Genomic DNA, 13,518 nt, shown 5'->3' with positions numbered 1-13,518 from the left:
ATGTTCACAGTGTAATGCACAAATGTCTCTTTCTGTGCATGGATCAATGCAATGCCTTAACCAAGTACCTGTGCAATACTAAAGTCTCATGCATGTAAGTGTTCAGTTTGAAAAGTATTAAAATGTGTTCTAATTATGTGCAATATTAGTCTGTCTTACCTGCATGTCTGTGATGCAATAGTGAAGCTTTACATGTGTAAATGTTTGTGAAAATAGTCTGTATGTTGTCTGCACATTGAATCTGAAGAGACGGAATTTTGTTCAGTTTTTGCAATTGTGTGATTTCTGAATGACAAAGTTTACTTTGACTTAGTTGAGAAATCCAGATATCTGCTTGCTTCAGTAGAGATCTCTCCAGGAAAGTAAATAATGTGGGAAGAAATAGCCAGGGAATTGTTATGGCTAGGCTTGTATAGGCCCTAGGGCCGATAGCCTAGTACCAACCTATGAACCTATGAGAATCAGCTTTGGACCAGATGGGTGCTTATGAATTTCTAAGAACTGTAATTGTGATTCTCAGAAAAGAAGAACTCAAGTGTAAATGAATTCCATGCCTGAGATTGCAGTACCCCCAGAGTATTCCACTTTCTGTGAGGTACAGCATTCTCAGAGTTATAAATGCATCCACCAAAAAGGAACAAAGCCCATCCCTTGAAAACATTCTAATAGTATAAAAATGTCAAAAGTTTTTTTCTCCCTAGAACAGGACCTGCTATTAAAAAAAGGAATAATTAGTAGGGCATACAAAATAAGGCATGACAACAATATGAATCAATCGGATGAAGTTAGAAAACACTGGGAAATGAGAATGGAACGACGAAAAAACGAAGGGGGGGGGGGTTGGAGTGGCGGCTCCCAACAAAATCTAGATGGTTTGAGATATTTGCGTGGAAATGTTTGTGCAGGTATTTTTATACCCAAGTAGCCTTCACATAATTTTTCCACAGGTAGACTGCAGTTGTTAGAGCTGTAATAAGCAGGAGAAGCATGCTTAGAAATATGTTTTTTGGGAGTATGAGTTGGTAAATGTAAAAAATTCCTTATAAGATACTTTGTTGGAAATGCTGAGGAGGAGTAAATGTAACTAAGGAAATTATTATTTTCATCCCGGGCATAGGATTTGAATTGCCTACATATTGTAAGGTGTTAATACATTTAATGCTATTGGTGGCAAAAACAATGTACTAGAAAATGGAAATATAAACCAGCTGTGATTAAAGTATTAAATGTTGTAAAGGGGATGCAAAGAACTGGAGGGTGAGATCTTGGGAGCAAATTACATGGAAGTTAATAGAATTTCTGGGAAAAATACTTGCAGAGTAATGCCCAAGAGCAGGAGAGAGGTTTTATTTTATTTTTCTTAGGAAGACTTCTGTTTTTTATGTAAGTGTTATTTTTTATGCTAGGAAATTTATTTTGTATGGACTAGCATGCTTTGTAATGGAGATGTTATGATGTGAATGCCTCTGTAAAAAATGTGTAAAAAAACGTTTTTGTAGAATTTGTGTTATGGCCATAACATTGTGATTTTGGGGATTGTAATTTAATTTTTACCTCATAATCCTTATTTTCCTGTCATGAGGGTTACTCCATTACTGGTCTCCTCTACTCTTCTTTCCCCTGTCCAAAGTAAGAAGACGACTAGGGAGTCAGACTTTGGTCCTTGGACTGCTCATCAGTCTCTCTTGGTCCCTTTGGTGTAGCTCCTTGGGAATTCACCAAGGACTGGGCGTCAGACACATCCTCTGTGGCTGTAGTGTTGCCCTCTCTAGACAAAGGAGAACCACTCTGGTCAGTCTTGTGTTAAGAAATAGGTGAGGGTGTTATACATAACCAACCTAGGATCCCTGGCATAGTGCCCCTGTCTCTTTCTAGGAAGTCTCCCAAGAGAAGAAAGGGGAAAAAAAATTAAGAATATTACTTTTTCTGCTTCCTGCTTCTATTACTATGGACAAGGAAGACTTGCTGGGATTTGCTAAGGAATTACTTTCTGCTTTTAATGTTTCAAATTCAGTTTCTTTTCTTTTCTTTAGAAAAGTAGTTCCCTTTCATTCTAACACTGATTCTGAGTCAGAAGAAGGGGAAATGGTGTTTTTCTTCAGTGATCTCTCCACAAGCTAACTGTTCTACTTCTGAGGAAAGTGTTACTTCAGATTTCCCTCCAGATGAGCTATCGCTGTCTGTGCTAAAATGAAAGAGGTATTTTAGTGGGAGCAAAATGAAATCCCTATTTTCCAGCAAAAATTTTATAATTTGGTTCAACTGGATTGGATATTCCACGTCTTGCAGCTTTATCTCCTGTTTTATCAGCTTTAGAGGATGTTTTCTTAAGTGCTTGCAGTTTACCTGACAGTCACCCCCTGCTCATAGAAAGTACCTCATACTCATAAATATTTGCTTTCTAATCTTAAAGAAGACCATGCAGATGTTCTTCGTGTTTCACTGTTGCAGTCATCACATTTGGGTTATCCCTGCCAGGGTAGTCCTCAGTCGGCCCGAATACCAGAGGCTTGGTGTTTCTGCATTGGTTGCTGTTGCTTCAGGACTGACGTCAGTTTGTCAGTAGTATAAAGTAAGGCAGCCGACGCCATTACATCAGTCTTTCTTGCCTAGGAGCCCGAAGCAGAAGCGGTTCACATGAGTGCCAGTCGGTCACTACCTGAGTTTTGTTTTCCAAATTGAAGTCAAAGTCTTCTAAGGCTAAGTACCCCGTTGGGGATCCTTTTTTCTTGCTCTAACTGATGTCAGAAAAAGTTAATTGCCTCGCCTGTGGAAAGCAAATACCACACTGAGACTTTCTTTCTTACTGCGTTGCTTGCTTAGGCCCAGACCACGATGTCCCCCGCTGCCGCTTTTGTCCTTTGTTCAATGCCAGAACTATACGTCGTCAGGCCCTTATTGTAGCTAGATATTTTCGCTCTCAGTCCTCAATTTCCTATATGGCGTTAGTAAGCCATCTGACACACGATCTTCTGAAAAGACACAAGGATAAAGACAGAGATAGACCGTACAGGTCCAAAACCTTCCGACGATGCTTCCGTTAAGCTAGTTGTCAGTTCTCTGGTCCTCAGTGAGGCGCTTTCGCAGCCCCTGATGCCTGCTTCTGTGGATTTGCAGGCTGCCACCGAGACCCTTTTGGAGTATGGTGTGCCTCAATTCTCTTCATCGACTAAAGATCCTGCGGTTGTCTCTACCTTGGATGGGTCTGGAGCTGCTGAGTAGGCACCGGCTTCCGAAGAAGTACTTCGCACTACCAATTCTCGACACAACAGACCTCTTTTGCGTCTTCTGTTCTTTCGTACATAGTTTCTAAGGCCCAGGGTACAAACCACACCCAAGAAACCGACGACCCCATCTCAGGCACCTGCTTCATTGCCTCAGTCTCAAATGCTTAAAATGATGGAAGACCTTATAATGTTGATCAGGGGAAGCCAAGCTACCCCTTCCAAAAGAAAAATAAATTTGTCCCCAGAATTCTTATCTGATCAGGGGTCCGATGACTCCAATGCCTCTGAATATGAAAACATGCAACCCCTCTCTGCTTATGAGGATTCTGGTACAGAGGAATCCATTCCTTCAGCCTCTCCACCCGAGGATTTTTCCTTTGGGGAAACCCTTCATACTTTAAGGGAGCATTTCCAGTGGGAATGTCAGTACTACCCTCAGTCTAAAAAGAGACTCAGGAAATTTTTAGATCATCCACAGCACAGACCCCTGGCCAGTCCTCCTGTCCTGGATGATGTTTTCATGGAATCTAGTTTAACTCCTGACACCCTCCCTCCCAGGAAACCTGACCGGTATTAGAATCCCTGACTCTCACAAATCTATTTTCAGAAATCGTACTCTGATCCTGAGGTTATCTCCCAAGGGCCTAAAGGAACTTCTGCTAAGAATCCCACTCACTCAGATAGGGATTCCAATGCATTGGACAGATGGGGTAAAAAATAACACACCTCTGCTACTCTTGCCATTAGAGCACTAAATTGTCAGTTCCATATGCTAAAATTCCAGCAGCATACCATTGTACTCCTCAAACAAAACATATAAACTTTTCCTGCTTGTGCAGAAAATAAAGTTGCAGGACTTATTGCATTCTGCAAGTCAAGTAACTAAGCACACCTTACACTGTGGTTTTGATGCTCTAGAAGCATCTTGCAGGGCAGTGGTCACTGGTTCTGTCCTTAGAAGGCATGCTTGGCTTAAGGAATAGCCCTTGCCAGACCATGTCAAATCTAAACTATTGGATGCACTTTTGCACAAAGACAACTTATTTGGCACCAAGGCAGAGGAGGTCTTAAAAAATATGGAAGAAAAAGCTAAATCTATGCAGACAGTTAAGGATTTCCTGCAGGTCCAGCCACCCAGGTTCAGTAGGTATTGCACCTCCAAACACTAGTCCTTTCCTGCCCCCTCCAGGGCAGTTCAGCCCAGACTCCAGGGAAGCAGACCCCCCAGACAACAGCCACAGGGAGTGCAGAGATCAAAGCAATGGAGTAATTCCACTTCTAAACCAGGGAGTGCAAAGCCACCCCCCCCTCATAGTAAGAACTCACAATGACTCTCCACGTCCGCCACCTCACTCTGCCCACCTGCACTTGCCCCTGGGAGGAAAACTGTCCTTCCACACAAGCAGCTGGGCCACCATTACCAACGACTGCTGGGTCCTCAACATAGTGTCCCACGGATACAAATTTTCTTTCCATACTCTGCCAAACCCAAAAGGGTTCCCAGATCTACCTCCAAACCAGTGGGGAGAGGCCAAAAATAAAGTCCTTTCCCTGCTCTGCTTGAGGGCAATGGAGCACGTTCCTGCAGAACAGATAGACCAAGGTTTCTACTCCAGGCTCTTCCTGGTACCAAGAAAACAGGGCACCTGGTGCCCCATCCTTGATTTATCCATTCTAAACACCTTCCTGGTGATACTAAAATTCAAAATGCTCACCCTTCAGCAACTACTACCTATGCTCTCCAAGGATGCCCGGCTAGCCACCCTAGACCTAAAAGAGGCCTACCTACACATCCCATTCAGGCAGTCATGCAGGAAATATCTGTTTCAGGGCAGGAGCTCTGCACTTTCAGTTCTCTGCGCTTCCCGTTGGCTTATCTACTGCTCCCAGACTTTTCATAAAATGCCTGGCTCCCGCCATTGCTATTTGCAGGCAAGGAAATATTCAAATTTACCCATACTTAGATGACTGCCTAATTTAGGCAGACAGGAAAAGCTGCTCAAGCACCTGGTCTTTGTAAATGACCTACTGACCTCCCTAGGGTACACCATCAATGAAAAGAAATCCAAACTAGTACCCACCCAAAAAATTATATTCCTGGGAGCAAGCCTGGACATAAGATCCCAGATGGCATTCCTTACACCAGAAAAGCAAACTTACCTGACAGCCTGTTTCTCTCAACTAGCCACCACACCCCAGTTATCCGCAAGGAAAATCCTGCAAGCTCTAGGGTTCATGGCCTCCTGCATTCTACTCATTCCATATGCCAGACTGCATATGAGGAAACTACAGTGGTACCTAAAAAGCCTTTGGTGTCAACACTGTCAAGACCTGGAAACTGTCATACCAATGATACCTTGTCTAAGGAAAGATTTTCTTTGGTGGGTAGCAGCATGCAACCACAACAAGGGACTTCCCTTCCCCCAACCCCACGCCACCTAGACCCTCACCACAGACGCATCAAACTGTGCCTGGGGTGCGCACCTGGATGGCAGCTGCATTCAGGGCCATTGGCGCCCAAATCAAATACATCCACACATCAACCAAAAAGAGTTGCTAGCTGTTCAGCACGCCCTGACAGCTTTCAGAACCCTACTCAGCCCGGGGCATCTACTGATCAAAACAGACAACACCACACTGATGTGGTATATCAACAAGCAGGGAGGGACTCACTCTTATCCTCTCTGCAGGCTCGCCATGACCCTTTGGCACACGGCCTCAGCCATGCAACTACACCTGCTAGCACAATTCCTGGCAGGCTCCCTAAACTCTCTGGCAGACAACTTGAGAAGAAACCTGCTAGACCCACACGAGTGGCAGCTAGACCACAGAATCTTCAACCTTGTAACCCGGAAATGGGGCACCCCGAAGGTGGATCTCTTTGCCTTCCACTCCAACCACCAGCTCAGCAAATTCTGCACCAGGGAACCTCACAGCAGGGCCTGGAAAATGGATGTTCTATCCTTCCACTGGGTAAACCTCTCGGTCTATGTATTTCCCCCTCTACCACTCATTTCAAGGGTACTGCGCAAAATAAGGGAGGAAAAACCGAGGGCAATCCTGATTGCCCCAGAATGGCCATGCCAGCAGTGGTACCCACTGCTGTGCAGTCTGCCACCCCTACCAACATGGCACCTACCTCAGATCCCCACACTCCTGACCCAGAAAAATGGAGAATTCATGCATCCCCAATTGCAGACCCTCAACCTGGCAGCCTGGCTTATTTCCTGACCTTTCCTCAAGCTGCCAGCCTAAGCAAATAATTCCTAGGTGTTATACGTGAGGCCAGAAGCCCCAGCAGTAGAAATTCCTTTGCTGACAAGTGGAAAAGGTTTTGCACCTGGATCTCATCCTGGATTGCTTAGCAGACCTGCTGCACAGGGGTCTATCCTTCTCTTCTATTAAAATTCATGCCTCTGTCATCTCTGCTCATTAGAGTACAGAGCCACCCCTCTTCTCATACCCTGTCATCAAACAGTTCCTAAGAGGGGTTAACAACTTAAGGCCACGCAGAAGAGCTCCTACCCCAGCTTGGGACCATAACTTGGTGTTGGAAAAGCTCACCCTACCCCACTTTGAGCCTGCAGCTTCAGCAGAGTTAAAATTCCTCTCTTGGAAAACAGCCTTGCTTCTCTCCATCAGTTCAGCTAGAAGAGTTTCAGCGCTACAAGCACTCATGGCTGTAGAGCCCTTCATCATTTTCCATACTGACAAGGTCTCCCTCAGGACTAACCCATCCTTCATGCCTAAAGTGGTGTCAAGTGTGGCTGTCAACCAATCCATTAATTTACCCACCTTTTCCCCTAACCTACAAAACAAGGGGGAAAGGATTCTGCACTCTCTAGATGTGCACAGCCAGCTCAGATTCTATTTGGAGAGGACTAAATCTTTTAGAAAAACTGACCAATTGCTAGACAGCTTCGCAGTAAGGGCAGAGGGCAAACAAACAATCCCCAAATGGATAGCGCACTGTATCCATTCCTGCTACAAACAGCACAGGAAACTGCTCCCAAAGGGGGTCAGGACACATTCCACCAAGGCAACTTCCACCTCTGCAGCTTTTCTCAGAGGGGTCCCCACCAGGGACATCCTGGAGGCTGCAACATGGACTTCTTTTCATACCTACCTTCACCAAGCATTAACACCTGCCTATCTCCTCCAAATCCAGAGCAGACTTTGCCACCGCAGTCTTGCAGGATATCCTAGCCAGCCTCCAGTCTTCTTGACTGAGGACCATCTCTGGCAGGATAACCAAAATGTGATGACTGCAACAGTGAATACACACGAACATCTACATTTATGGTAAGTGTACACAACTGTACTTTCTCCCTTCTTTTCAAGCTATCCAGTGACAGTTACAAGCTTCCTTACAAACTGGATTTCCTTAGAGAAGACAGTTGTTTTTTGATGCACTCCAACCTGAAAACATTTCAGCTAATTGGCTCGGTGATAGAATTTTAATATGTTTTAGGCACCCTTTTTTTCTTAGAACATGCAGCAGGTGCTAAAGTAAGAAAAAAATGTATAATAAAAAAATGATATTGGGCAATTGTGTGTTTAAGTGGAAAAGATTTTGTAGTTGGTGTGAGTCCAAGAATCACAATCATCATCAGGTCCAGCTGCCTCTAGTGCTTGATTATTTCCACGGTATTGTCCTCTGGCCTTATCTTATTCCTCCAACAAGGTGAATTTGTCAGCCATTTCTATTTGTATGCCCCCCCCCCCCCCCCCCACACACACACACACACACACTTCTACCCATGCTCAAGTTAAACAGTTATTTGAAAAGGAGTATTGTACATCTGTCCAGTAAGAAAACAGGTGGCTCCTCCTTGGGATCTGAACTTTGTACTTAAAAAGTTCATTCTGTCTCCATTTGAACCAGGTCATCATGCTGAATTGAGGTTCTTAACATGCAAGACTGCTTTTTTTTATTGGTCTGATAACTGCTAGGAAAGTGTCTGAGTTACAAGCACTTATGGTGAATTAACTTTACCTCATTCTTCACAAAGATTTTTTGAAAAATAACCCTTCTTTTTATGCCTAAAGTGGTCTCAGAGTTTACTTTAAGCTAGATAATTGATCTCCCTATCCCTTTTTCTGAACCCAAGATTAAGGGAGAAAAGATTCTTCACACACTGGATGTCTTCAGGCAGATTAGATGCTACCTAGACAAAAGTGCTCCCTGTTGAAATGTTGGCAGTCATAATGTCAATTGCTGACAAAGCAAAAAAAAAAGAAAAGATGAAATGCAGGAGAAGAGTGAATCTCTCATGATCGCTCTTCTCCTTTAAACGTCAGTTTGCAGTGAGGCAAGCCACCCTGCCCTCCTGATGGGGGGGGGGGTGGAGTCCCCCCACACCTGCTGAACTTGTGTATGCCAAGTCTGAGATCACCATACCTTGGAGAAAAGATAATATTCATGGAAATGGCTGTCTGGACTTGGTTTAAGTAAGTCTTTTTTTTTGTCCATTCCTTCTGTGTTTTAGGACTTGCTGTAGTGGGTCCTGATATCAAATGGATACCAAGGCTTCAAGATGTTTATTATGAGATTAAGGTGAAGGACAAATGGCATCAAAGCTGACCATTTCCAGGTGGTTGTCTCATTCAGTTGATTTCTTTTACACACACCATAATAAGCCACTTCTAGACAGGGTTAGACAATGGCTTTCTGGAAAAGAGTGGACTCAGAGTATTCTATAGCAGCATCTTGGTCATCTGATTACTTTTACAAAGCACTACAAATTAGATTCTTTTTTCAGGTCCAAAGCAGACTTTGTTAGGACCACTCTCCAGGTGCTCCAGGAGTCAGTGCATTGGCCTGTAGCATTTGTTAGCTTTCTAAGCTACTGTAATCTACCCATATAGTTTAGGTTTTTGCAACAGTTATCTGTGCACTGTACACAGTATAGTTGTATAAGGGTGCTTACCATAACAGTAGTTGTTCTAATAAGATCACTGTTGTAGCCTCTGTCCCTCCACCCCCTTTTGTTGCTTGATATTTCTTTTGTGTTGCCTGGTCATGGATGTTTTATTCTTTTGTACGTAGTTTACTGTTGGGTTTGTTTCCCACCATTGTACCAGGCCTGTTGTCCACAGAGGCAAAAATGCTCTGACACTTTTTGCACTGCAGCTGTCTTTATATGGTACACTACTCGAGCTCCTGACATTGTGAGTGCATGGAAGGCACCCTTTAGCTTTGCAAGCTGTCCAGTCATGGGGGAAGGACCCATTTAGATTAGGCTACTGCAAAAGTGATCTATCGACATATACTGTTATGGCAAGTTTACTTACACAACTGTACTTTCTCTACAGTGCTGAGGCTGTCATGTCCCTCCATCCATGGGAGGGATTAGGCTGTTATAACCACTTTCATTTACTGGGATGCAGTTGAAGCACACAACACCCTGATGGCTGCCAGGATGTTGACCCCCTTCTGCTGTTGCTCTAACACTAGGGAAGTCCCAGTGTGCAGGGAATGAATAGGCTATGCCCAGGTAAATAAATAACAGAAAACATTGCATCTAAACTGGCACCTAAGTAGCCTTTGCAGTTGTCTTATTCCCTTATCTGCAGAATAAAAGGGAAAGGATTTTTAGACAAGTAATCTAGGTAGGAATCTCACCTGTTTGTTTTCCTTATGGAAGGCGAGCAGGACAGGCCTGTGTCAAAGCAAGCACTATATAAGTGGTTAACAATTGAAAAATATTTTGTTAAAAATGCAATTAGAAGACCATGGGGGCTAGTTAGCTCCATTCTGACAGTATAACAATATCCATTGCAGCTGTTAAAAATGTTTCAACTGAGAGCATTTGTTAGGTAGTCAAAGGGACTAACTACAGTGAGCACCTTTTCCACACTTTGTATGCTGGCTTTTAAGAAAGGACCAGGATGAGATTTGACATAACTGTCCTGCAGGCCACATTTCTTTCTCCCTGTAAGGCTAGCTATTGCTGTAGTACTCTTCAAGTGGATAAGGAATTTCATTGTAGCAGAGACTCCTGTGATGAACACTGTACAGTTGTTTAGAAGAAAACACACCATAGCAGTAGATGTTTGAATGCAATTACTAAAGCAGTTTAGGTTGCCACTATCTTCTCTTGTTTAAAAGAAGTTTTTTTTTTCTGCCTGGAGAAGATACAAGACCACAGGGCAAAACATTCAGAATACCTTACAAGATCATTTGACTATTGATTTTGCAGTCTGCCCCTTCTGTAGGCTTCCTTAGTTTCGTCTTTGGGCACACCATTCCAGTGGCTTTGATGTCTAAGAGGGATTTACCTTCTTTTTCCACGGGGGGCTTTAAAAGTAATTTGACAGATACCAGATAGTCAGCCTCATGGGGCAAAGTAGACTTCATGACAACCATCTCTAGCCACAAAGGGAACTGAAAGCATCGGATGGTCTGTTATCCCTTTTAAGTGGTATTCCAGCTTATTCCGTAAGCTAAGAGTGGAGTTTAGTTCCGCACGGTGAGTGTCCCGAAACTGTGCAAGTTATACTTAGGTGGACAGATACCTAGGCAAGTTCTCATGGATAAGGAACTGTACTGCATCCGTGATCCTACTTCAGGTATGCATGGATTGGCGAGTATATTTGCACAGGTGTACTTTGATTTGCAGGGGATTAAAAATATGTTGTTGGCTATACAGGATCTGTTGCTTAACCAGCATAAAGAAAAATGGACAGACTTGATGAGCCAATCATTCTTTCTCTGTAGTCAGGTTTTACTGTCTGTTTCACTGAAAATGTATGCACTGGATCTCGCATTTGAAAAACATACATAATGATAGTTGATGGTGATCTGTATTTTTAGCACACACATTGTAACTGGTAACCTAAACTGGAAGGCTGTTTGAGGATTAAGCATATTGTTTTGCATTCATTTTAATGTACAAAAACTAATTTGTTCTCTTCTGATGTTTAGAATAAAGTAACTAGTTAGATTACCTTGCTTTATAGATGCATTTTTTGTTTAGTTTCACAACACCAAATTAAGATGTTGGTGATTAATTGTGCATTGTACTTTAGTCATTCAGATTTGTAAAAAAATTGTCTTTTTAGAACAGTCAGAAATGATTTATGGTATGTACTTTGTTGAAATTAAATTCTATTCTTTCTAACAGCTCCCTTGGAAGTCCCTAACCAGTATAATAGAATATTATTATATGTGGAAAACAACGGACAGATACGTTCAACAGGTAAGACATTAATTTGGTTCTTGTGTATTTTTGGATCAGCCTCTTCCTTTATGATGAGAAGAGTGTGATATGTATCTGAACCTTGAGAGCAAAACCTGACATTTGGGTGTGTCTACAACCCAAACGTCTTATTTTGACAAAAGTTTTTCCTGCAGTAACTTTGAAGGGTGGTCAGATGTGTACTAGGAATTCATAGTAAACTTTAGTTGGTGGTGTGCAGTGGGGCTGATTGTTACGAAGAAGGGTACATATTAGCACTGGCTGTATCATAATGAGGTTTCTGTTTATTTAATTGACCTTTGAATGTGTACTCTTGAATGCTTCACGGTTAGATGCAATTTTCCTGTTGTCCACTGGAGTCATCCTGTAGATTAACAAAATGATGTCCTTCAAGGATGCATCTGCAGTCCTTACAAATGGGTTGTCCTGTCGTCAGGCAGCCCTTCGGTCGGCCGGATTCCAAAGTCTGGGTCTGGCTTCGGCTGGTGTCGCACTTCACCCGACGTCATCGCTGCAGTTTTTCGGGTATAAAGGCATCAGCCGACGCCATTTTCCTCAGTCTTTTTTGCCGCATGGCGCCCGAAGCAGAAGCTGTTCGCAAGTGCCGGTCGGTCAGATCCAGAGATTACTACTACGAATACTACGAAGACTTCTAAAAGCTAAGTACCCCGTTGGGGACTCTTTCTTGCCTCAGCCGATGTCAGAGAAAGTGAATAACTGTTTATCTTGTGGGAAACAAATACCTCATAAAGATTTCCACTCCTACTGCATACATTGTTTAGGCCCAGACCACGACGTAGCAGCTTGTCTAGCCTGTGCTTCTTTTAACCGACGGAAGCTTAGACGTCGGTCGGAGTTTGCTGAACAGATTTTCGGCTCTGATTTTGCCTATATTATGCCGTCGGATCCTCCGACAACGCAAATTACCAAAAAACGCAAAGAAAATGACCGACACTCGCGGTCAGCGGTTTCGGCCGAAACCACGATTAAGCAAACCGCGAGTGTCTCGGTTTCGGCCGAAACCGAGCAAGCGGTTATTTCTTCAGCCGAAACCATGCCTTCTACCGAGGCCTCCTCTAACCTGGTAGAATCGGCTTCTGAAATCCAACCTTCTGTTGCGGTTTCTCAGGAATTATCAGACACTATTCCCCTGGATATTTCAACCCCTGCATGTGGAGCTGCTAGGCCTCCTGCAGCCATGTCTATTAAGGCCTTTGCCAGGGCTAAAGCAGCCAAAGCTTCAAAAACGGTGCCTGCCAAACCCCCCTCACACAGGCCCAGCACCAGCTCCCATATGCTTTCTTTGGCTGAGGATCTCATTTCTTTAATTCGTGGATCCCAGCCTCATCCAGACAGGACCTCTCACCCACCTCCAGAAAAGAGGCCTAGAGCAGAGCCCCCTGAGCCAGTATCCACAGATGATTCCTCTGATGGCTCAGAGCATACAGACCCTCCTGAGGCTCCTTATTCCCCTTACGAAGACTCTGATGCTGAAGAGTCCATTCCTTCAGCCTCTCCACCTGAGGAATTTTCCTTTGGGGAAACCTTGCATGCTATGAGGGAACAATTTCAGTGGCAGGGCCAAGATTTCTCAGACTCCAGAAAAAGGCTTAGAACCTTTCTACATTTGCCACAACATAGGCCTTTAGCTATACCTCCAGTTCTTTCTGTTGTAGATGATGCATTTAATGATGCTTGCACTGCTCCTGATTCATTACCTCCGGCCCCTGCTAAGCCCGATAGGTTCTACAGGGTCCCGGACACTCATACAAGGCTCCTTTTGCAGATCCAGAGACTATCTCCCAGGGGCCTAAAGCTGTAGCAGCTACTTCTACTAAAACCCCCCTCTGAAAGGGAATCCAGGTCCTTAGAGATGGGGTAAAAAGTTTACACCTCTGCTACTTTGTCAGCTAGGGCTTTGAACTGCCAATTTCATATGATTCAATATCAAGAGTTTATGCTTGACCAGTTAACTAAAAAGCTGTCCTCTGAAGAATCTTTAGATAAAAAGTATGTTCAGGAAATGGTACATAACATACAGCAGGTTAGTAACCATTCTTTAAAATGTGGCTATGATGCACTGGAGGCTT

The 13,518-nt window shown here is 43.6% G+C and overlaps 1 protein-coding gene across 5 annotated transcripts in view; it reads left to right on the top strand.

The window, feature by feature from the left end:
* Positions 1-13,518, top strand: part of MTA1 (metastasis associated 1) — a 3,368,231-nt gene that overhangs the window by 1,810,733 nt on the left and 1,543,980 nt on the right. For all 5 annotated transcript variants that reach the window (XM_044074165.1, XM_044074166.1, XM_044074164.1 and 2 more), the window contains exon 10: positions 11,354-11,428. In XM_044074165.1, the coding sequence (XP_043930100.1) occupies positions 11,354-11,428 (75 nt within the window). The remainder of the gene's footprint in view (positions 1-11,353; positions 11,429-13,518) is intronic.

This window comes from Protopterus annectens, chromosome 6.part0 (genome assembly GCF_019279795.1).
Source record: "Protopterus annectens isolate FY-2018-M chromosome 6.part0, PAN1.0, whole genome shotgun sequence".
Lineage (NCBI taxonomy): Eukaryota > Metazoa > Chordata > Ceratodontiformes > Protopteridae > Protopterus > Protopterus annectens.
This window is presented reverse-complemented; position numbering and strand designations above follow the sequence as displayed.